Source organism: Alligator mississippiensis, chromosome 5, assembly GCF_030867095.1.
Source record: "Alligator mississippiensis isolate rAllMis1 chromosome 5, rAllMis1, whole genome shotgun sequence".
NCBI lineage: Eukaryota > Metazoa > Chordata > Crocodylia > Alligatoridae > Alligator > Alligator mississippiensis.
Genome location: NC_081828.1, coordinates 5,267,225 through 5,290,935, shown reverse-complemented (window position 1 = coordinate 5,290,935; position 23,711 = coordinate 5,267,225). Strand labels below are relative to the sequence as shown.

General features: G+C 44.2%; 1 protein-coding gene across 1 annotated transcript in view; it reads left to right on the top strand.

The window, feature by feature from the left end:
• Positions 1-23,711, top strand: part of TRABD2B (TraB domain containing 2B) — a 392,533-nt gene that overhangs the window by 355,314 nt on the left and 13,508 nt on the right. The window contains exon 6 of the mRNA XM_014598641.3: positions 5,382-5,651. Within this exon, the coding sequence (XP_014454127.1) occupies positions 5,382-5,651 (270 nt within the window). The remainder of the gene's footprint in view (positions 1-5,381; positions 5,652-23,711) is intronic.

Here is a 23,711-nt window from a genome sequence, read left to right as displayed (position 1 = left end):
GACAATAGATTTGGGAGAAGAGGGTCTTAAAGATCATGATACCCATGGAAACTGCATGAGACATCTGTTCAGAGCTGAGCTATTTTTATGTACACACGGGGCATTCTCGGTATTGCTATGGACTATACTTCACAGCCTCAAAACACCAGATTTTTCTCTGCTTTATTGACATCTCTAAAAGAAATGTGTACATTGAAAAATGAACTAATAATGGAGAGAAAAACAATCTGTATGTGGGGTTGCAGACCACCTAACAATAGGGCTGTGTGAAACAGCTGTGTTCCAATTCGTACTCGGCCGTTTTGGAGGGATGGTGATTCGTTTCAGTGTTTCAGATCGCTGTCCCAATTTGATTCGACCGAAACTGTTTCAGAATTTCGATGCTGTTTCAGAGATTCACCCATAGACTATAATGGGGAATCACTAAAATACCTATAACTTTGTCATTTTTGGGTGATTCAGATGACAATTGCAGGGATGGTTGCCCTTTCTGAGGGCATGATGCCTACCAAGCTTCAAGGAGATAGGTGTAGGGGGGGTTGTGAAACTGCACCTCTAACTGTTTGAAGCAAAACTCATATCATTTGCTGGCAGCAGCAGCATGCTGTCATCTCGTGCAAAGATTCGGGGGTCCGTGCCCTCCGGGAGGGCTGCGGGGCTGTGCCGGACTCCTCCCGGGAGGCGTGGGCCTCTGGATCTGTGCGCAGGATAACAGCAGGCTGCCATCCCTCCCCCAAAGCACTGGGATTGGAAGGGACCTTAGACAATAAAGGGTATCACTTTGGAACCAAGAGTTCTAGTTTTTTGTGTGTCTTAAGTCTGATACTCCATTCAACCACGTTTCTCTTTAACCAGTTTCAAAATGGCTGAAACTGGTTTATGTGCACTGAACTTCTGTTATGTTACAGGTTTAAACCAAGTTCTGGTGACTTAAACTGATTTATGTGTAACTTCTGTCCCTAGCCACGATGACCAGATTTGGGAAAAGCTCAATCTCTAGAATTTTTTGCATCAATATCAAAATATTTTCACTCTAACATGATAAAAACTTGCTGACTGGTTTTGTTTTTTAATGCTATTATATCTGACTTTAGCTCCCCAACCCCACCGTCATTGGAATATGTTTCCACTCTTAAGTAAGAGATGTGACAAATTGTTGAGTCTGATGTTTGCTTTGGAGATATGTTTCCACCTAAGTTTCTCAGCAGTGTGTGTTCTAGCATTGTCATTCCCAAGGGGACATGTTGTGAAGATATTTGAATGGGCACGTGTCACAAATAGAGCTTCGCAAAATTTACCCCAAACACATAAAACTTCGTGGTACTATCATTGGTGCAAAAGTAGAGGAACAAACGTCAACCCAATGGAAGATACGGTTCTCATAGGTGAGCTATTTCCAGCTTACCAGATGCTAAAAATAAGAGTGGTTAGTTTATAACCCTTCTCTTCATGTTACAAAACTTTAAAAGGGCTCCATTATTTAATTAGCCTTTTATTGAGGAATGTTCTGAAATAAGTTTACAACCTGTTGGTCATGTGATGGTGATTGAAGACATTAAACCTGAGATTTTCAAAGCCAGCAATGTTTTTGATGCTCAGTTCCCTGTAACTCTAATGAGAAGAACCATCTAGATCGCTTAAATAGTCTTCAGTATCCCAGCCTACAAAGTTACTTCTCGACTGGCACATTATAAGCACATGTAATCAGAGAAAAGGTGGTAAAATCTGGAAATGTTTGGCTTTAATGTCTCAAGGCACTTTCTAGAAATCATGCAGGACCTGTGCGTCTAAATCTTTTGGGGCTTGTAATGAGCCTACAGGACAGAAAGTCTACTTTTTGCTTTCTGGGTGATGCCATCAAGAAAGAATCATGGTGACCTTCTTTCTGTTTATTTAGGGTTTAGGGGAACGATTTGGGAAAGAAGGAAAAAGCCACCAATGGGAAAAGTTCCATAAAAATGTAATGGGATTTTGCTGTGAAGCAGAGATTGATTTCAGTTTCTATGAACGCATCGTGGGCCCATCTCCACTGCCAAAGAACTGTGCAAAGGAGCACGGCAGGCCCATTCTGCACATGCTCCAGCCTGAAATAAGGAGAATGTCACTGCCTTTGTCTGGTGCTGGTGCCTGAAAGAACAAGTCTATCAGCGTATGTTCAGTCCCACATGAAGGCAGCTACGTTGCATCCATTTTGGCTCACAGCCCATGTGGAACGTGTGCTGCACATCTTATGGTGGTGCTCCATAAGAAGTGTTTGTGCCACCTACATAGAGGGTGCATCTACATGTGCACATTTACTCTGCAGTAATTTAGGTTACTGCACAGTAACCAAAAATTACTGTGCAGTACGGGCACACGTCTACACATACACTTCTGTACTGTGCAGTAACTATAGTGACTTATGCCAGCTTGGGCATAAATATGATACTTGCATCATGCAGGCATCAAATTTACACCCAGTTAGTTACTGTACGGTAACTCATGTGTAAAACCCTTACTGTGCAGAAACACTGTGTGTGTAGGCTGACTTGGGACTAACTTTAGTCCCAAGTCAGTCTACACACAGCGTTAATGCACTTTAATGGTTACACATGTAGACACTGGCCTAAAAACTGCTTACTGTGCAGTAACTTCGTATGCAAAAGGGCATTCAAAAGGGGCATGGCCATATATATTCTGTCATGTTCTGCCTGGGTAGGCACATAAGTACATTTAAGTCCATGAAAGCATGAGCAGAGAAAAACTATGCTTCCTCCTATCTACATGCATATATGGCAATCTCCTGCTTCATTACGTAATTGCTTGTAGGCCTCTTGTAGACTTGAATCCCTCATCTCTGTCCATATAAACCCTGACATCATATCATCACTGTTGTCCCTTCTTCTTATCAGGCTTAACGACCCTATTATGTGAACACTGATATGCTGCTGCTAAGGTCCTATAATTATCTTAGGGAGATGAGGATACATTTTTATTGTGGTGCACTTTAGATTTATAGACTGGCCCATTGATATGTGATGGGAGATTTTTCATTTACTTCAGTCAACTTTGGCTCAGTTTTTTAACGACTCCCCTCCTTTTTACCATCATCTGTTAATAGTTAAGGCTAAAGACCTGCTCCTTTTCATTATTGTTCCCGTATAACTTGGTACAAGCTGCAGATCTGATAGTCTTCACTTGATACCCTACCCTAGTGTATACTGTTTCTGTCATATACTATAGGCCATGTCTACACAACACACTAACCATATGAGGCATCAGTACCCTCAAGCAGGTTCTGCACCTAGACCAGAAGACCTATATCCTTGAGATGCACTCAGTGGCTTACTGCTATACTAATTAGCCCCTGTAGGCATTAGCTGCCAACCCTGTTACAATGCTTTTGGTTAGGAGTCAGCCTCTGTAGAGCAGTACGGTATGTTTGAAGACACTATTGTCCAGCTAGATAAGTTTGCCTTATAGGTATGACTTCCGAGTCCCAGTGTCCCTTCTGGAGATGGCTTTGCTTCAACACTGAATAGAGCAGCTCACTCATCTCTCTCTCTCTGTCTCTCAGAGTCTCACAGGTGTTGAGAAAAAGAGCTCTGAGATGCTCCTATGAGAAATGCTGTACAGCTGCCAAGTCAATCCTTGGCAAGTTTCTCAATGTGATTCTCAACTCATCAAGACACTCAACACATTCTGGGAAGAAAAGTCTCTTTGGGCCATGTGCTGATGCCTTTATCCTGCATGGCCATGGATCCATGGTATAAAGTGGTATGAGCAATTGTGTTGGAATTTGACTCCCTGAAATTTTAAATCTTTGAACAAGATTCTGAAAACCCAAAGCAGGTTTACCAAATTCAGAACGAAGGGCTTCTTGAGGCTGTGGAAGAACATTACTGACCTCTGAAGAGCTTTGTTCGTGCTGGCTTTGATCAAATTATTGTCACTTTAAAGGTGATCTTGTGGCTGCCTACAAATTCATTAGGGGGATGCAGCAAGGGATCAAAGATGCTCTGTTCACCAGGGTGCCTTTTGGGGTAACAAGGAACAATGGTCATAAACTGACAGAGAGCAGATTTAGGCTAGATATCAGGAAACACTTCTTCACGGTAAGGGTATCCAAAATTTGGAATGGGCTTCCAAAGGAGGTGGTGCTCTCCCCTCCCTTGGGGGTCTTTAAGAGAAGGCTGGATAGGCATGTGGCTGGGGTCATCCTACTCCAGCGCTCTTTCCTGCCTATGCAGGGAGTCGGACTCAATGATCTGTTGAGGTCTCTCCCGACCCTAACATGGATGAATCTATGAATAAATCTTCTCTCAGCAATGGTTACATCACAGTAGCAGTAAGCCTGGATCAAAGGAGCATCCAGATCAGTGGGATCCTTTTAGAGGAAATATGATGGAGAAGAAAGGGACCTTGATTGTGCTGAGTACTGTTGTAATGGATTTAAAAAAAAAACAATAGCTACTAATAGCAGTAGATGCAAATCTTTCTTGGAATGGAACAAAATGTTCCTTATTGGAGCATGTGGTTTCACTTGAAGCTCATTGTGTATGTTGTCACTAAAGACATGTAGAACTTTTTATTACTTTTTCATTAAAGTGTCTTACTAGTTGCTCTCAGGAGGCAGAGCTTTTCACATGGCTTTAATTGTTTCTGTCAGAAGAAGTCATAGCATCCATGTAATAGAAATAGTTTTGCAAACTGCAGTTTTGTATGGACTCATTATTTTGAGAACATAGGAAAGAACGTAAGAAATGCTGTATGGTTCAGATGCCAGGTCTATCTGCCTTAGTAGGCACACAGCAGAGGCTAAGGGTCTGTCCAGACTGGTCTGTCCCCTGCCCCTCTTCTCTTACAGAGGCCTAGGGAGTCTTAATGTTTATGTTTCACTGCTAAATAACCTATTATATTTAATACCCACTGATGACGCCATCCTTCCTGCATTTGTCCACCTCTGTTTTGAAGCTGGTTAAATTATCAGCCTGTACATCTTAGGGCATTTAGTCTCGCAAGATAATTATACGGGGTATGAAAAAGCATTTCCTTGTGTTTTAAACTTGCTTCCTCATAATTTCCTCATACGTCCCCGAGCCCTACCATTGTGAGGGGCACTAAACAGCAAATCCTTGTTTGCTTTCTTCATGCCATTTGCCATTTTATAGACCCCTATCATTCCTGCGAATTGCTTTTTCTCTAAGCTGGGAAGTCTTAGCCTATTTAATCCATCCTTGTGTAGAAGCCTCTCCATCATCCTCCCTCAGCCTGTCTTTAATCCTTAATGCCCTTCTCTGCAGGCCTCCCAACCAGATCTGGAGGTGATGCTAAATTGTTAATGCTTTTTGTTGCATTGTCACCTGTTTGCACACCACAGATCTAAATGTTGTATTTTGCAGCTCAAGGATGAAGAACACAAGTCCATCTTCAGAGGCCTCCTCAGGAACCACTGCACCAGCCGACCACGTTTCTGAGCAAGTGCCATTGTCTTCTCCTTCTCTGAAGCCTCTTCAGTCTGGTGAAGAAGACAGCCTGCCTCCTCATCTCCTGCTGCCAGATAGCATCAGCCAGCTAGAAGAGTTTGGCCGACAGAAGAAATGGCACAAGAAGCAGCACAAACACTATCGCCAAAGGCAGTTCAATGACCTGTGGGTTCGGATAGAAGACAGGTGAGTCCAAGCTTTCATGCCACCGTCCTTCTCCCTGCTCAAGATGTCCTGAGCTTGAAGTCATTTTCCTGTTGTTGACCAGCACTGATTGGATGATGCAGCAAACCTTGGGCCATGAATAGAATAGAGGAAGGTTTAGAGAGGGAGGGGCAAACATATTGTCCAGACATGAAGGGAAGTGGTTTAGAAATAGGGAGGAAGGCTGCACTGTCATATACAGATTGTGTTCAACAGAGAAGGGGGAGGGGACAGGTTGGTATGAAGAAAGTTTGAAATACACAGAATGCAAATAGACATGAATTAAAGAAGGGGAAAAAACAGGAAAAAGCAGAAAAGAAAGAAACGCTTCATATAGCTTCATTCCCTAGTGCACAAATTTATCCTTCCTGGTATTCAGTAGCTCCTATGAGGTTAAACAAAGCCTTTCCACTCATTTGGTTTCTTTGGTCTAGTATTCGCCAAGGCCCCAATCCAACTCTACCTTTAGACAGGTAAGTAGCACTTACATGGCAGAGCTTGGCCACATAAGTGAGATTTAGGGCCGCTTACACGGATGTAACCCAGGAACATATGTAGCGCTTTACGTCACATGAAATGGAGTGGGAAGAGGAGAGCCTGAAGGTTTGTCTAGCAGGTGGGAGACTCAGGTTGTAGGCAGCTCATAGCCAGAGTCGGTTTCAGCCTGTCTCCTATTTCCCAGCCAAGTGGACTAGCCACTAGATGGGGCCAAACATACTCCATCCCCAATTGCAGTTGTCCCACAGGGAAGCTAAGAGGGAAGATATGTGGGGCAGAAGGACAGCAAGCCAAGGAGTATATTGGCCAGGGTGTTTTGATTGTATAACCATTGGGTAAAATGGGCACAGGAATGGGCGAACTCCTGCCCACTGGGCAGACTAAACGCCCACCTTTCCAGGGCTGTAGGCATCTCACCAAGCCATACCCCCTGTGGTTTGCTCTCCAGTGGCTCTACATACTGTCAGGCCAGGCCTCTCTTGATCTGCCATCTGGTACCTTGTAACCCAGTACAGTCTGGTTGGGTTTTTGGCAACTAATGTGGTGCTAGCCTGGGTGAGGAGGGTGTGCGGGCACTCAGCAGAACTAAAAACAAGGCCTACCAAAGGGCGGATGAGCTCTCTGTGAGGCAACATCCATCCATACCAGGAGAAGAAATGGCTGCCACCAGGTCACTTTGCCTGAAGAATCAGCAATGATGCCCAGCATCTAAGGTGCCCCAATAGTGGCAGTGGCCTTGGGATTGACTTCACTTGACTGGTTCTTCAGTGGCCTAGCTTCAACAGGAGAGGCAGAAGGTGTTCGTGGCAGTGCCTCGTGGCCCAGGAATTTCAATAAGAGGTGGAAATTGAAAGCATCTCTGAGTGAGGATGGCCTAAACCCTATGTCATCCCTTCTCTGGTCAAGTACCATAACTAATAGACCACAGGGTTAATAGGCTGTCTACCCCCCCATCAGGTGCTAGCCCTGGTGAGCCCATTTGGATTCACAACATTATGCATCTTCTTGGGTGGAATTGAATCCCGAGAGACTGTAAATGGCTGTAGAGGATCTTTTCTGAGCATGTTTAGAAATGCAAGATGACATATAGAAGGGTAAATAGGATCTAAAATCAGACTGTGTTATAGGCCAAAACGTCATCACCCTGCCTAGAGGGGACTTCAGTTTGGGCCCAAGTGTTCAACTGCATCTCAGCTTTTCTTTTATCTACTAGGGCTGTGTGAAATTTTGCCGGACGTTTTGTTTCAACGCTGTTTCGACTCATTTCCAGGTCAAAACAGCAAAATCAAAATGAAACAAAGGGCATCGAAACAGCCTCAAAATAAAACAATGCTAATCAAAATGTTTCAAAAGTTGAAACGTTTCGACCATAGCACTGGGGATGGGAAGTCAAGCCAGCCGGGCTGACTCCCCATCCCCTGCGCTAGATCAGGCCAATCAGGCCCCGTGCTAGATTGGACTGACTCCCCATCCCCAGCCGAACTAATGAAACATAGAAACAGAGTTGAAACAGCCTCACTGTTTCGACGAAGCAAAACAGAACAGCTGTTTCGAATCTAAATGAAATTCAGTACGAAATGCTTTTCCGTCCAAACCTCAAGTCAAAATGGAACGGTGCTGTTTTGCACAGCCCTATTATCTATCCCAGTTCCCAGATGGTTACCCATCCACATAGCAGCCATCACTAGGCATACTTAGCTTCCAACAGCAGAGAGGGGTAGATGCATTTATTCTGGCATGTCCTTGAACAAAGAGCTGTAAATAGTGATGACTTTTATAAGTTATCTAACAAAGAAAGAAACTATTAGTTACTGACTATCCATCCATGTATGCACCTACCTCTGGTGCCCATCAACAGAGATAGCATATGGGAACCTTGCAGGTAAAATTGACAGTTATAGTATAGGGTCTCTGGCATTTCTCCCTTTTTTTTTTTTTAAACCCCTTTTTGGGGTAAAAACTCTGCTTTGCATATTTCTTTCATTTTTTCCAACATGTATTTTATTTTAGGGCTGGCTGGCTCATTTCTGATATAAGACTGTTCCTTCTGGGTGCATGGTTGAGGGTCCCGGTTGCTAATGTTATCCTCGCTGTGGTAGAAATGCATTTCTGAAGATTTTGCAGCCTCTAATGATGAACAGGATCTGGAATGACTTGCTGTCCTCTGGAAATGTATCCCCTAGCTGGATCTGATCAGATGAGAGTGCTTTATCCCTAGCTCACTTGCAGTTTGTCATGGGTTTTGTTAGCTGGCTTCTTCTAAAGGAGTTCAGCCTCTTGATCCAAGTCTTCCACAGGACTATTTGGCCCAGCTCAAAAATATGAGAGAGAGAAGAGGGAACTCTGATTGGTGCCTGGCTGTTAGCCACACACCCCTGTTATCTATAAATGCAGGCCAGATGGGAGGCTATTAGGCCTAATGTGGTTGCCTTACTGTGTAGCTAGAAGTTTAAACAGCTGAATGGCATTGATGTTTTTTAATAGCATGTACTGTTCCCAAGAAAGGCTTTCAAAAAAGGATAGTTCACCAGGGTAGAGTGCGATTATATGTTCTCTGCTCCTGTGGGATCTTATCTGAATCCAAACATTTTATTCTTTTACTTCCTTTGTAATGAGGATGGTGGGGAGGGGATGTGGATTGGGAAAACATCAGCTTTGAGTCTCACAGAGCCTGTCATGAATAAGACTTAGACTGACATTTGCTTTGCTGAAACGTTCCTTGGGAGATATATGTGGGTTTCTGTGGGAGAGCAGAGACCTAAAATGAAGAAGGAAAAAAAAAATAATAATAATCTGCTTTAGTGCTTTCAGATGTTTTTAGTGCTTCCACAATTCTGAAGTTACTTCTTTCTTTTTTTTTAAAGTTACAAACTGTTAATACAAAATGAGAGACTCACGGGTAGCTTTGGTTTCCCCAGAAAATGGATGTGGTATCAACATTTATAAAACAGCTGTTGCATATTGTGCTTTTGGCAGGTCTTTTTCATCAGCATTAATTGCACTGAACGTGGCGGAGCATAGCGCTATGCACCCAATAGTGTGTTGCTTTTTAAAAGGTTCCCCTCTGACTGGCAATAACAGACTATAAACCAGTGGAAACCATTTGATTTGTTGTGTCATCCTTCTCTGGACAGAAGGGAATGAGTAAGTCTATAGCAGGTTTGGGTCACTGGAGTATCTTGCTTAGACATCAGTGAAATGGGCCAGTTCCTCAGCTCAGTTAGGTTGGTATTACAGTATCTTGGGTTCTAGGGCAATATTCCTGAGATGTCTAATAGGGCTGTGTGAAGCTTCGCTCCCTGATTCGATTTGGTAGAGATTTGGCGTGATTTGGTGGCCGAATCTCTGAATCAAATCAGAGGACCCTTTAATCTCTCCAAATCAAATCGGAACCCTCCAAATCGATCTGGAGAGATTCGGAAAGATTTGGTGATTCGGACATAGGCACAGCTTTAAACGTTTTTTCTACATACCTCAAGCTCCCAGGCGGCTCGTGAATGCTGTGATGCCGGGGTGCACGGAGCGTCCCGCAGGGGTGCAGGGGGCTCCCCAGTGTGCTCGGCAGCAGACCCAGAAGTGGACCAGAAGCACTTCCTGTTCACATCCAGGTCTGCTGGAGAGCATGCCGGGGGCCCCCTGGCACCCACCCAGCTCGGCAGCTGGTGCTTCCTGGGTCTGGAGGGGCACCCAGGATCCCCCTGCAGTCAATAGCTGAGCAGGGTGGTGCGGGGGGGGGGGGGCCAGCACTCTCCCCAGCAGACCTGGAAATGGACCAGAAGTCCTTCTGGTCCTCAATGGTGAACCTGGAAGTGGACACAGCTCCCCCCCCACCCCCCGACCCCCACGCTCCTGGGGGATGCTCTGTCCATCGCAGCGTTCACGAACTGCGCTGGTACCTCGAGGTATGTAGTAAAAACATTTAAAGCTGTGTCTATGGCTGAATCGCTGAATTGCTGATTCTCCAAATCAGCATCGAACCTTCAGATTCGGATTCGGCCGAATCGAATCAGGGACAGCCATCTGAATCAACGAATCGAATCACTGTCCCCAGTTCAGGCTGAATCCAAATTGAATAGGGCCTGTTTCGCACACCCCTACAGTGTATATCCATTTCATAACTCACTTGTTAGCACTTGAAACTTGATTAGCCCAGCCTTGACAAAAAGGAAAGGAGACCTGAGATAAGTCATGCGTTGTTATGATTCAGGTGAAACCCCTGCCGCCAAAACCCGAAACATGTCAAACTCAGTAGGTTTCTACCCATCGCTCTTTAGATTTCTGTATTTTCAGCTGAAAAGACAAGTACAATGTGCAGGTGGAAGAGAAATCCATGCAAATTTAAACCAGATTAAAGGTTCTTGTACAAACCCCATTGAACTGTGAAATCACTAGGTTTCATAGAGCTCTTTTCCAAAGCTTTATTGACCATGGATTAGAGGATTTTATGAGCCATGAATTGCAAGGTTTTTATGGACTGTGGATTACAAGACGATCGCATACACTTCCATGGAAATCTGAGGGTGTTTTTTTAAGCTACCAATACAGAAACAAAGGAAATGAACACACGAGAACAATGTTAAGGGAACATCAAAGGTCTGACTTCGACCTATAAAAGCCAGGAAATCCATAATTAATGGTTCCACTAAAGCCCCAGTTCACAGCGTATTTCTGGTCGGCTCTGGGGTTATAGTCACAATCCTAAACAGCCTCATAAAAATGAGTCATCAGTTCATGCCATGCGTTATTATTATTATTTATCTTGCTTATGCCTTAGAGATTGCCCTTTCTCTTCGGTTTTATCCTGACAGCTGAGAGCAGCTGTCACATTTTTCCTGATAGCGTCTAGGTCTATGCATTGCAGAGCTAGCATCAGGGGGTTACAGCAGAAGGCTTCTGCATCTGGAATTTGTGTTCTCTCTGTGTCGGACATAGCCAAGATTTGTTGATCTGCTGGGTGCAATGTAAAACTGGGCTATCTGGCAGAGCTGGTTGAGAAATACATTTATAAAAAAAAAATTAAAAAAAATTAAAAATCAACAGAGATTATTTTGTTCAAATGTTTTTTTTTCTGACCATTTGTTTGCTTTTCTCCCCACCAAAAATTGAAAGAAAATAAAAATGTTTGCCTTCTGACCGCAATTTGCCTTTTCTTCTGGTTGTCAGGAATCTAAATGAAATAGAAACTTTTGTTAGAAATGAAGCCTAAGCATTTTCCTTTTGATTTGCAGGAAAAGTGCATTTAAAATGCATTAGTTTGTTTGAAATGTTGATTTAGATTAAATGGCATCTTTCTCCTTCAGCTCAGCTCTCTGGCCAGGAAGTCCATGGGGGTTTTTAAACTGAATTGGGAAGTCTCCATTCTGTGAAACCAGCGGAGGTTTTACTGTTTCCATTGGCACTGAAATGACTCAGTTGCCTCTTGAAATATATATATGACATATATAATTATTAAGCACCGGTATCGAGTTTGGGTTTTGTGTAGGGCAGTAAAATGCAATGGAAAAAAATAATTCAATGTGCATGGCGCTGTATCATAAGGACTGAACGCTTGCCTTGAAATGTTGGAGTCTAAAAATACAAGCAAAAATCAGTACAAATAAATGGTGTATAGGGTGGGATGTGGCAGTAGCAGCTTGATGGGCTCATAGAACGGGGAAGTCTTTAGAAGTTTGTTGGACAAAAAAAGAGGGAGGTTTCTCTTTCAGATGGGATGGCCTGAAAAAAAAGCCATCGAGTCTGGAATTGGTGAATGGGATCGATGAGGTGGTGAGAAGGAAGTCTTGGGTAAAACATAAGGAGAATAAGAGGCAAATGAATGAATAAATCCCGCACTGAACCTTGAGCAAGAGACAGGGGCAAGGCAGGAGTAGAGTTATGGGGAGTAAAATGAGTGCAAGCTTCAGCTGGATGCAGAAGAAAAGTAAAAGCAAATGTAGCCATTCAAAGAGACAGGAGATGTGGTCAGAGAAAAGGCCCCGAACTACCTGTTCTTCCTGGACTGGCAAAGTTGGCTATTGGCTGAAAATGCAATAAAACCCCACTGTAATTGGGAATGGCATTTCCCTGATAGGCTGGCAGCGAGCCCTCAACCCCAGCAAGCGCAGGAACATTACAAATATCAATTTCTTTCCCAAGTGACAGCTATTTGAAACGGGGGGAAAAAAATGTAAAGCTGTGATGAATGAAGAGAGACAACATACAATGAGCTACACTAATTATGTCCATATATAGCTAACCCTTATCAGTTTGGCTGGAATTTAAGTCGGTTAGTCTGTTATCCTTTCTTTCGAGACAATGCCGTGATGGAAAACAGAATGCTGTCAGTTCAGACAAACTTTTAATTTCACTTAACTGCATCTGAAAGGTAAATTTTGGTAAATGAATCCAAATTGTTTCCTTTTCACAACACACCGTGCTGAAATACAGTACTTAGCTTCATTAAAGAGAAGGCTGCTTTTCTTTACGGGAGACCTAGACACTTTTGAAGTCTAACAGGTAAATTGTGGTCAGACGATTTTCTTCCAGATGGGAACGTGGAGATTGAAGTTTCCATCACAGATTTGTTTGTTTAAAGTATCCCATCGGCCTCTCTGTTTAGCGTGCTGCTAGAAGGCTGCGTAGCCTCAGATTCAAAGTCTGGCCTCGTTTCTCTGTTCTAGCAAATCTGTGTTTCGCGCAGGCAAGGAAGGGAGTTAATGGGTCTTGTTTCCTTGGCCTGTTTTCAGGCTGACTGGGACCCTGCCTCCACCAAAGTAACAGAGAAGCCTTGGGACTGCTCTAACTTGTGACTACCCACCCGTGAGCTACACCAGCACCCCAGAATACCAGGAGCTCAGGGCCCTTTTCCCTAGCCATGCCTCCTTTAAACTGTGTATACTATAGAGCCTGGTACCCTAGCTCTGCATCATCTGGACCAGTGATTCTCAACCAGGTACCAGGGCACTCTGGGGTGCCACCAAATGCTTTGAAGGGTGCCTCAAGGTGTGAAGAAATGAGCAGAGAAGCTAAGTAGATAGACACAAGCTCAGGTTTGTCCCTGCCTGAACAGTCTCTGAGCCCCACTGCCCAGCCCCTCTGCAAGGAGGTAAGCACTGTAATATATACATTCATTTTTGAAGCTACTCAAGTCACATAAGTTACGGAGGATGCCTTGAGTCCAGAGAAGGGTGCCTCAAGTCCAAAAAGGTGAAGAACCAGACCTTCCCTTTACACTGGGGAGTTCTCTGATGATCCTATCCCCTGATTGATATACGCTTTATACCTCCAGCATATAGTTATAAGCAGGGATCCTGGTTTTCACTGATAAAAAAAAAATCCTCAAGTTTTGGATTTTAAAAAAGTAACCCAAAATCTACATTTCTTCATGGTCAAAATGAAACACCATGATAGATAGATAGATAGATAGATAGATAGATAGATATCCCAATGACATTCTCCAATAAAAATCCTCAGTTTTCAGTTTTAAAAAAGTAAACCCAATCCACATTTTCCATGATCAAAATGAAACACCACTATATATATAGTATAATATAGGTATGCCAATGCTATTCTCCAATAAAAATCCTCAATTTTCAGAGTTAAAAAAGAAACTCCAAATCCACATTTTCCATGATCAAAATGAAACACCACCGATAGATAGATAGATAGATAGATAGATAGATAGATAGATAGATAGATAGATAGATAGATAGATAGATAGATAGATAGATAGATAGATAGAGGTGTTTCATTGTGATTATTGTAACCACACAAGTATTTGTGTTTCCACACAAGTATTTGGTGTTTCATTTTAATCGTGGAAAATGTGGATTATGGGTTACTTTTTTAAATCTGAAAATTGAGGATTTTTATCGGAGAATGACATTGGCATATCTATCTATCTATCTATCTATCTATCTATCTATCTATCTATCTATCGTGGTGTTTCATTTTGATCATGGATTTTGGGTTACTTTTTTAAATCTGAAACCTGAGGATACTTATCAGAGAAAACCAGGATCCCTGGTTATAAGGCAGAGGAACATCAGGCTCAGTATCACCCTGCAGTATGGCAACTTGGTTCCACTTCCAGATAAAGTATTCAATACTACCCTATCCTCCGTCTCCTGCCGTTCTCCCAGCACTTATTTTTTCCTTCCAGAAAACTGTATTTGCTATTAATGCACTACATCTGTGAGTGCCCCTGCCCAAGTAGGGATAGCAGCTTGATGGCCTTCTGACTTGTTAACTACCACGCTCTATTTCTCATCCTTCAACAAATACTTGTGTGGTTACAATTTGCAGCCAACTCTAGTTCTGAAAGTCTCCTAAACAACTTGTAGATTCCTAAACTCCTGCTTGGGAAGTTTTCTCCTTCTTTTTTTAGACAAAATTAAATATTATGCTTATGAGACCTTCACCAAATGGTGCGTGCTGTGGCTTTGTGAGTAGTTCCATTAAAATAAATATAGAAAATTTTCATTGGACAGCATTTTGCTTGCCTGATATAAAAGTAGGAATGTTTAACTGGAAGAAGGCACCTGGTCCAGTGCCACATAGTCTGATATAGAGATATACAGGTGGTTTTGTGGATTGTGGGGTGACCTCATTTTGTCAGACCCTTAGGGGATTTGGATTGAAAGGGATCTCCCAGACCATTGAATCCAGGCCTCTACAGTGGTAGGCAACTAGGTGATAAATGTGTGTTGGGGAGTGTCCATAAGACTACCCACTGCAGTCCCTTCAGCACAGCCTCAAGGCAGTTCCAACAAACTTTGGATCTTTAGTAGAAAAAAAAAGCAAAAACAAACAAAATACTCAGCAAAGTGTCCCAGGAAAAGAACATGAAAATCCAGAGTACCACCAACGTCTTGGGCCCCTGAAGTGGGAGGCAGCGTAGGTGAAACATGCCTAGATGTCCTGGGAAAAGAGCCATGCGCTATGCTGTGGAAGAAAGCAAGAAGCCTTCCTTTTGGAGCTCAAATCAGACAATTGGTATAACCACGAGCAAGACACCGCCCAAGCACCCGAGAATGTTCCCAGTACCACGGGTACCATTCTGACAGCTAAAAATGCTGTTTGCTTTAAGGAAGACAGTTCACGTCATCGGGCCATCGTTGGCTCTAGAGATATCCCCACGCTTCTCTTCCCCTCGACACCCACAACGGGAGACAGGGCATGGCTTTCTAATGTTCATTATTCGCTTAGAGATCGTCAGGAAAAAAAAGTACTGTTATTCTTTATTATTTCATGTTTATTCTAAATCAGGCCCCATAATCAACTGCGTGTTACTTTTTTTGGGAAGAGGGCAGATGATCTATACTCACTTCCTTTTTAGCCCCCCAAACTGGCTTGAATAATGAAAAATATTGTATGTGGGAAAGGAAGGGGTATTATGAACCCAGCTCTCATTCCTGCCCAGGGCAGCGGGTCGGACTCGATGATCTGTTCAGGACCTTTCCAACCCTAGAAACTATGAACCTAAGCGGGGAGTGCCAGGGATTTGAAGAAGTGCTAAACTGACTACTTTGTTGAACTGAGTGACAAAAGCCCTTTGCTGCAACTGGGAGCGCTGTTAGGGAACCAGTGAGCATGGACAAAAAAATCCTCTTAGCTGTATATCCATACCCCAAAGTCCAGAAAGGCAATTCTGGAAACATTTGAAAATATCACAAGATTTAAAAAAGAAGAAGATTGGGATGCTGTCATTTGGTTTCTGAGACTTTGGCAGGCCCTTGGATCATTTTTTTTTTTTTTTCCTATTTTTTTCTCCCTGGCCATGGAGGCTAGAAATAAAACATCCACTGTTATGAAATTTGTAAGTTAGTCTTCTACATGCTCCAAGTGTCTTGAGTCTGAATGACAATTGAAAGGCCTCAGGGAGAAATTTTATTCTTGTTTACACTAATGCAATCCCAGGAAAGTCAATATGATTGGACCTGTAACATAGAAGACAGGATTGACCGGACATTTGTTTTTACAGTTAGTTTCCCAATTAATATGCTGGATATACGGAAACATTAGCAGAAATAAAATCGTAGAAAATGAGGGTTGGCAGGAGGTCACATCTAGTCCAACCCCTGCTCAAAGCAGGACCAGCGCCAACTACATCATCCCAGCCAAGGCTTTGTCTAGCCAGAGATGCCACCGCCTCTCTGGGTAACCTGTTCCAGTGCTTTACTACCCTCCTCATATGAAAATTTTTCCTAATATCTAACCTGAACTTTCCTTGCTGCAACTGGAGCCCATTGCTCCTTCTGTCATCTGCCCCCACTGAGAACAGCCCAGCCCCATCCTCTTTGCAACCCCCTGCAGGGAGTTGAAGGCTGCTATTAAATCCCCTCTCAGTCTTCTCTTCTCCACACTAAATCAGCCCAGTTTCCTCAGCCTCTCCTCACCAGTCATGTCCCCCAGCCCCACAACCATTTTTGTTGCCCTCCACTAGACTTCCTCCAGTTTGTCCACATCCTTTCTGTAGTGGGGGCCCCAAACTGGACACAACTGGCAACTTGTAGGGGGTGCACACAAGTGCACGTGCACCCTCTGAGCATGGCAGTGTACCCCCTGCAAAAAGGCACCGGCGACACTGCCAGCGGCGCCTGCGGGCAGTTGCCACTCGCCCCCTCCCACCCCACCGCTTACACCATTGGTGGCATCTGTGGGTGGTCTGAAAACACTACTGGCTGCTGCCAACACTGCTGGCAGCATCTGCGGGTGGTTGCCCATCGCCGGTCAGCACTCACCACCCCCCACCTCACCGCTGACACCACTGGAGGCATCTCTTATGGGGGAGCTCTCATCGCTTATGGGTGGGTCTCAGCCCCCCCCAAGCTCATCCGTAATTCAAACCCCATTGGCCACTTTCTCTCTCTGGAGGGTTTTTGTTAGGGCTTCTTGCCTCAGCAGGTTGGTCAAAGTTCATGGAGTGGATGAATTAAAACTATGAAGTGTGTTCAGTTTAGAGTTTTGTCATTGCAACTAGAAATGGAAAATGTTGACCCGTGTCTCTCGATCTCATGAAGCAACTGCCTCGGCAGCCTGGAAGGAGTGAGAACCTCTTCTAGCTCATAAAACAAAAGAGTTATTTGTTATTCTGCAGATGGATCTACAAAAAAGGAGTTGCGTTGCCTCAATGCCTCACAAGTAACAGGCTAAGGGTCCAAGGATGTATGCTTCTGAACTTCATTTAGGATTCACTGGGCTTAGTATCTTGGATATTCTTCGGGAAACCTTGCTGATATGAGATCAAGGAAATGGTCAGATCTATAAACGTAAATACATACAAATCCCTGTTTTTTCAAATAACGTCATGCAAGCGATCTGCAGCATTGTGATGCAGTCTGCATGCTGTTTCTTCTACCCAGTGAGCATGGCAGCATGTGCCTCTCCCCACAAATGTCACCCTCCACGCACCCCCAAGGGAAGAGAGCTCCAGCGAGTGGAAGGCGGCCTGTGCCAGGGCTGTTCTTTTAAGGCCTGATGCAGTCCTATATTGCTAGCCCAAGTATGAATGAATCTCTGGCAAAGTCAGTAGTGCAATCCTAGAGTTGCAACACCTACACTCCCACTTTAAATCACCAGACATCCCTTCTCTCTATGTTGGGTGCTTATAATAGCACAATCCAAAGTGGGATCTCACAAAATTTACCTTCAGTAAAAAAAAAGGGCATTTTATGCTTGTTTTTCCTGCTGATGGAAAAGATGATAAACTACAGAAATGCAATTTCCTGCAAAAAAAATAACCCTCCAGGAACCCAGCGATGTTTTCCCTATTCACACCAGCCCTCTAAAAACAATGCAGCTTAACTTTAGGAGTTTTTATTCTTTGGGGTGAACACACACATACACACACATGTTCTGCTCTGAGATCTGTGTATGGCACTAGTGCTGACAGCAATGGGATTTCCACATGTCTTTCTGGGAACAGATTTAGCCCCCAAACAGTCTGGTTCTTCAGGAACATAAAGAAACAGGCAACATATTTCATATTTTCTCTACTTGCAGCAGTAAATTGCTTTAAGCAATGTTCCAAGCTGCAAAACGAGGCAAATCTGCATATAAAAGACAACCTTCATTCGTTTCTGCTAGGCTGTCAGTCTGTTCATCCTTCTGTCCATCTGAAGTCCCATATATAGAAAAAAGAGCTATCTATAAACTAAGAAGAAAGGATATTAGGTAGGTAGGTAAATGGATGGAGGGAGGGTTTTACGTAGCCTGGGATTCAAGGTAGGCGGGAAGGTAGGTAGGTGGATGGATGGAGTGAGGGAGGGAGGGTTTTATGTAGCCTGGGATTCGTTTTCTTCTTAAAACTAAGTCTGCATTTATTCTGGGTTAAATATTTTGTTTTAGCAGCCTGCACATTAAATCCAATGCAATCTCGTGCATGAGTGAAAGGAGCCAGGCTAGTAACCAAAACTACAAGAATCCAGGTATTATCTATATATGACATCCAAGCCCATTTTCTGCCGCATCCTTCACAAGGGGTTAATAAGAGATGTAACTACAAACCAAGGTCTTGTACAGAGCTCCAAGAGACGTTTCTCTTTCATTCCTGTTGCATTTTGTTTGTGTGACAGCCAATGTTTAAGAGGATGCAAGGTGCATATTTAGGCATGCACAGTATCGACGGGGTGTTTTCGGTTGCATAAGCATAGTCCCGTTAGTGACAAGCCTTGTCAAAGCACTCCAGGTCTGTCTGACACAGCCCGAGTAATATGTGTGGTTATGTGCGACAGTTGGCAGCTGCCGGGCTCTGACAGTCGCTTCACTTACACCTCGGCAATGATACGTATTCCCTCAGGTTGCAGCATTACACGTGCTGGAGGATGGATGAGTTTCAATTAAGACCCTTCACTGGGGCTTGGGAGAGCTGGCTTCGGTTCCTGACTCTTTTCCAGACTTCCTTTGCAACCCTGAGAACCTGCCGTATTTTCTCTGTGCCTCAGGTCCCCGCCTTTTGCTCATATTTTGTCTCTCTCTTCCATCCTGTTTCTGTGATCTTGCAAGCATTTATTTCTGCACTGTACTGTAGGTGGTGGGGATAAGTCCCACTGATGCCAATGCACAAAGTTAAGGCATGCATAGCTGATACAACAAGGCTCCACAGGTGGTAATATGAACCAGGATAGATATTACAGTGAGATCACAGGACTTGCACTTTCCTCATTATTTCTTCTTTTTTCCTTTTTGTCTTTTCCCTGCACGTGCATGCAGTACCAATATTGGTGCTGGCTGGAAAGGATGTTGGCGCTATGTCTGTAAGTTGTGTTCAATGTACTTAAGGCACAGAACCAATTAGCAGTACTTTCTCTCACCATGGGTGTATGTACATGTGTGCATTTCCTGCACAATAACTGAAATTGCCATGCAGTATGGGCATGCATCTACACGTGCACGCCTGTACTGCACAGTAAATATGGTGATTTAAGCTGACTAGCATGATGCAAATGTCAAATGTATGCCCAATTAGTTACTGCGCGCTAATGCACGTGTAGATGCCTTACTGTGCAGTAACATTGTTTGTGTGGACTGATTTGAGACTAACTTGAGTCCCAAGTCAGTCCACACACAGCGTTAATGCATTTTAATGCCTGCATGTGTAATCGCTGGCCTATTCTCACTTACTGCGCAGTAATTTATTGCACAGTAAATTTAAGCCGGCATCCATGCACGTGTAGACAACCCCTGTTGTTATTATTTACCCATTATCATTATTGTTTTCAATTTGCCAAAGCACTTGTTGTTGGCATCGTGGGAGAGGATAAAACAGCAGAGACTCCCTGTGCCTGGGAAGGGTGATTGTGCCCAAAAGCTTGCAAAGAACTTTTTCCCAACTATTCAGTTGGTTTAATCAAAAACAGCACATCTACACAAAGCACCTGGCCTGCCCATACCCTGAATCTATGCTACATACCATTTTAATGTTTGATCTGTTAATACCAAGTTCTCATCCGTTCATCAAAATAGGACCAATTCCATGCCCACCATTCATGCCCCAAGCTGCACCATAAGAGTTGGAGGTCCAATATTCGACCCCGCGCATAAAATGTCTCCTGTCCACAGGGGAAAAAACCTGGCATTTTCTACAGAGGGATAGATGTTAAGTGAGTATAACTGTCTCTGCACTGAGACAAAGATTTTTTTTTCTCGGGCTATTTTTAGCCCAATCTGGCAGCATATCCCATCAAGGGCTGGTCTGCAAGAGCTTTGCTCTGAGCTTCACAAACACTTGCATTTCTACGTTGTGAAAACAGAGCATTTGTGTGTTCCTGGAGCATGTGTTCCTGCAGCAAGTCAAGGGAAAGCCAGGGCAGGCTCGGGGTCCGCCCATATGTTTATCGTTGCCTCTGAACAAGCATGTGCAGCAAGCGGACGCTGGAGGCAAGCTTGTTTAGCAGATGTTCTGATAGCCTTTCCCATTTATAAATACGAGCCTCTACATTTATGCTTTCCATATCCAGGGCTCTCACTAGACAGATGTTCCTACGCCTAGGTCCTGAAAATCTTTAGCTATAACTCCTCATGGCATGACAGCTTATTTCACAGGAAAGGAAATCATATTGCCCTCTCTTACCAAACAGATCAGGATAAATAATCCACCCTTTGCTCAAATCGATGTTAAGATCCTAAATCAGGAAGGCATTTGAATATAGCTTTGCAAAATCCCATGTGCCCATTTTTCTGGAGGATGACTGATCTTGTTTGATGGACAAATAGAGCACAACTGTTGTTGCTCTGATAGCTGGAGGGGAATGAGTTGATTTTTGTTTTGTGCTAAGTTTGGGAAGCTAGTGTCACGGTCGGGTGTATTTCTTGTGATAGTGAGGAACAGTTACATCACAGATTAATTTGACCCACAGTTCCTTTAAAAAAATTAAAAGGAAAGGATACTAAGAAACAGCTTTGCATCCAAACACACTTAGTTGCAAGTTCCTTTATGTTTTATTACTTTCGTTCACTACCGCGTTCCCCTTTATCTGACGGCAGAGGTCTCTCCAAGGGGATATGAGCTTGGGGCGACATGGTTGTGAGTGGGCAGCTTGCTGTAGGAGCAACCTAACAGCACTGAAAAAGCAGCCTGCATTGTTTTCCCCACTGCACAGATCAAGGAGAGTCAGATTTAAAAGTGAGATTTAGGTTAAAAAAAAAGGCTTACAAAGGGATGCTACCTTAATCTTAGTTGTGGCATCTCTTATTTCATAATAATAAGCAGACATGGCTGAAATGTTGTGGATTTTGTTAAGAGCCAGCATGAGCCTTTCCTCAAAACTCAGCCAGTTCAGCAACTAATATGGCCGCTGTGACCTGAGTTTCTGAGCCTTTCACGGTCTTCAATGTATTTCTACCACATGGCAGTGCTGTAAAGACAATTTCAAGTCTTTGGGTGCAAATACAGGCTGGGGACCAATTGGCTGGGCAGCAGCTCTGCAGAAAAGGACTGGGGAGTGACAGGGGACAATAGGCTGAATATGAGCCAGCAACATGCCCTTGTTGCCAAGAAGGCCAACAGTATCCTGGGTGCATTAGTAGGAGCATTGCCATAAGATTGAGGGAAGTGACTCTTCCCCTCTATTCACTATAGCACTGGGAAGGCCACATCTGGACTCCTGTGTCCAGTTTTGACCCCCACTACAGGAAGGATGTGGACAAATTGGAGAGAGTCCAGCGGAGGGCAACAAAACTGGTTGGGGGCTAGGGCACATGACTGGTGAAGAGAGGCTGAGAGACCTGGGCTTATTGAGTCTGGAGAAGAGAAGACTAAGGGGGATTGAATAGCAGTCTTCAACTCCCTGAAAGGGGCTTCAAAGAGGATTCATAGATTCATAGATTCATAGATGTTAGGGTCGGAAGGGACCTCAATAGATCATCAAGTCCGACCCCCTGCATAAGCAGGAAAGAGTGCTGGGTCTAAATGACCCCAGCTAGATACTCGTCTAACCTCCTCTTGAAGACCCCCAGGGTAGGGGAGAGCACCACCTCCCTTGGGAGCCCGTTCCAGACCTTGGCCACTCGAACTGTGAAGAAGTTCTTCCTAATGTCCAGTCTAAATCTGCTCTCTGCTAGCTTGTGGCCATTGTTTCTTGTAATCCCCGGGGGCGCCTTGGTGAATAAATCCTCACCAATTCCCTTCTGTGCCCCCATGATGAACTTATAGGCAGCCACAAGGTCGCCTCTCAACCTTCTCTTGCGGAGGCTGAAAAGGTCCAGTTTCTCTAGTCTCTCCTCGTAGGGCTTGGTCTGCAGGCCCTTGACCATACGAGTTGCCCTTCTCTGGACCCTCTCCAGGTTATCCGCATCCTTCTTGAAGTGTGGCGCCCAGAATTGCACGCAGTACTCCAACTGCGGTCTGACCAACGCCCTATAGAGGGGAAGTATCACCTCCCTGGACCTATTTGTCATGCATCTGCTGATGCACGATAAAGTGCCATTGGCTTTTCTGATGGCTTCGTCACACTGCCGGCTCATGTTCAACTTGGAGTCCACTAGAACTCCAAGATCCCTTTCCACGTCTGTGCCACCCAGCAGGTCATTCCCTAGGCTGTAGGTGTGCTGGACATTTTTCCTCCCTAGGTGCAGCACTTTGCATTTCTCCTTGTTGAACTGCATCCTGTTGTTTTCTGCCCACTTGTCCAACCTATCCAGGTCTGCCTGCAGCTGTTCCGGGCCCTCCGGCGTGTCCACTTCTCCCCATAGCTTTGTGTCATCTGCAAACTTGGACAGAGTACATTTCACTCCCACGTCCAAGTCGCTGACCATGGAGCTGGACTGTTCTCCATGGGGGCAGATGACAGGACAAGGAGCAATGGGCTCAAGTTGCAGCAAGGGAAGTTGAGGTTGGATATTAGAAAAACCTCTTTCACGGGAACGGTAGTAAAGCAGTGGAACAGGTTACTCAGAGAGGTGGTGGGATTTGCATCCTTGGAGGTTTTTAAGACTGGGGTAGACAAAGCCTTGGCTGGGATGATGTAGTTGGGGCTGGTCCTGCTTTGAGCAGGAGGATGGACAAGATGTGACCTCCTAAGATCCCTTCCAACCCTCATTTTCTTTGATTTCTGTGATCTCTATGCAGTAATTTACCCTGGACTTTAACCTGTTCTATAGTAAGCAGCAGACACATGACCAGCTATCCTCAGTGGGAGATATTAGAGCACCTGACCTCTGGGTGGCAAATGAGCCATTTCGCATTGAGCAAATGGCTGTCCCAGGATGAAACGGAGTAGGAGTGGACACACGGCACATTCTGCATAGAGGCAAAAATTTGTGTGGGTGATAGCTTTTATTGTAACAACTGAATTGTTGGACTAGACGTGATTGGCCCATGTCTATCCCAACCATGCGGTTGGTCCAATAAAAGGTATCACCCACAAGAATTCTTGCCTCTCACATATTTCCTGGACCATCCTGGCAACAGCATCAACTCATCATATTCTACATAGTAACTTTCCCATATTGCAAAGTTTCTGCACAGTTTTCAAGTGGTGACTTTACCCTGGATTCAGGTGACCAACTGTGTAGTACAGCTGTGCATCTTGTATCTACTCCCTATTAACTATGTAGTAATGCCAA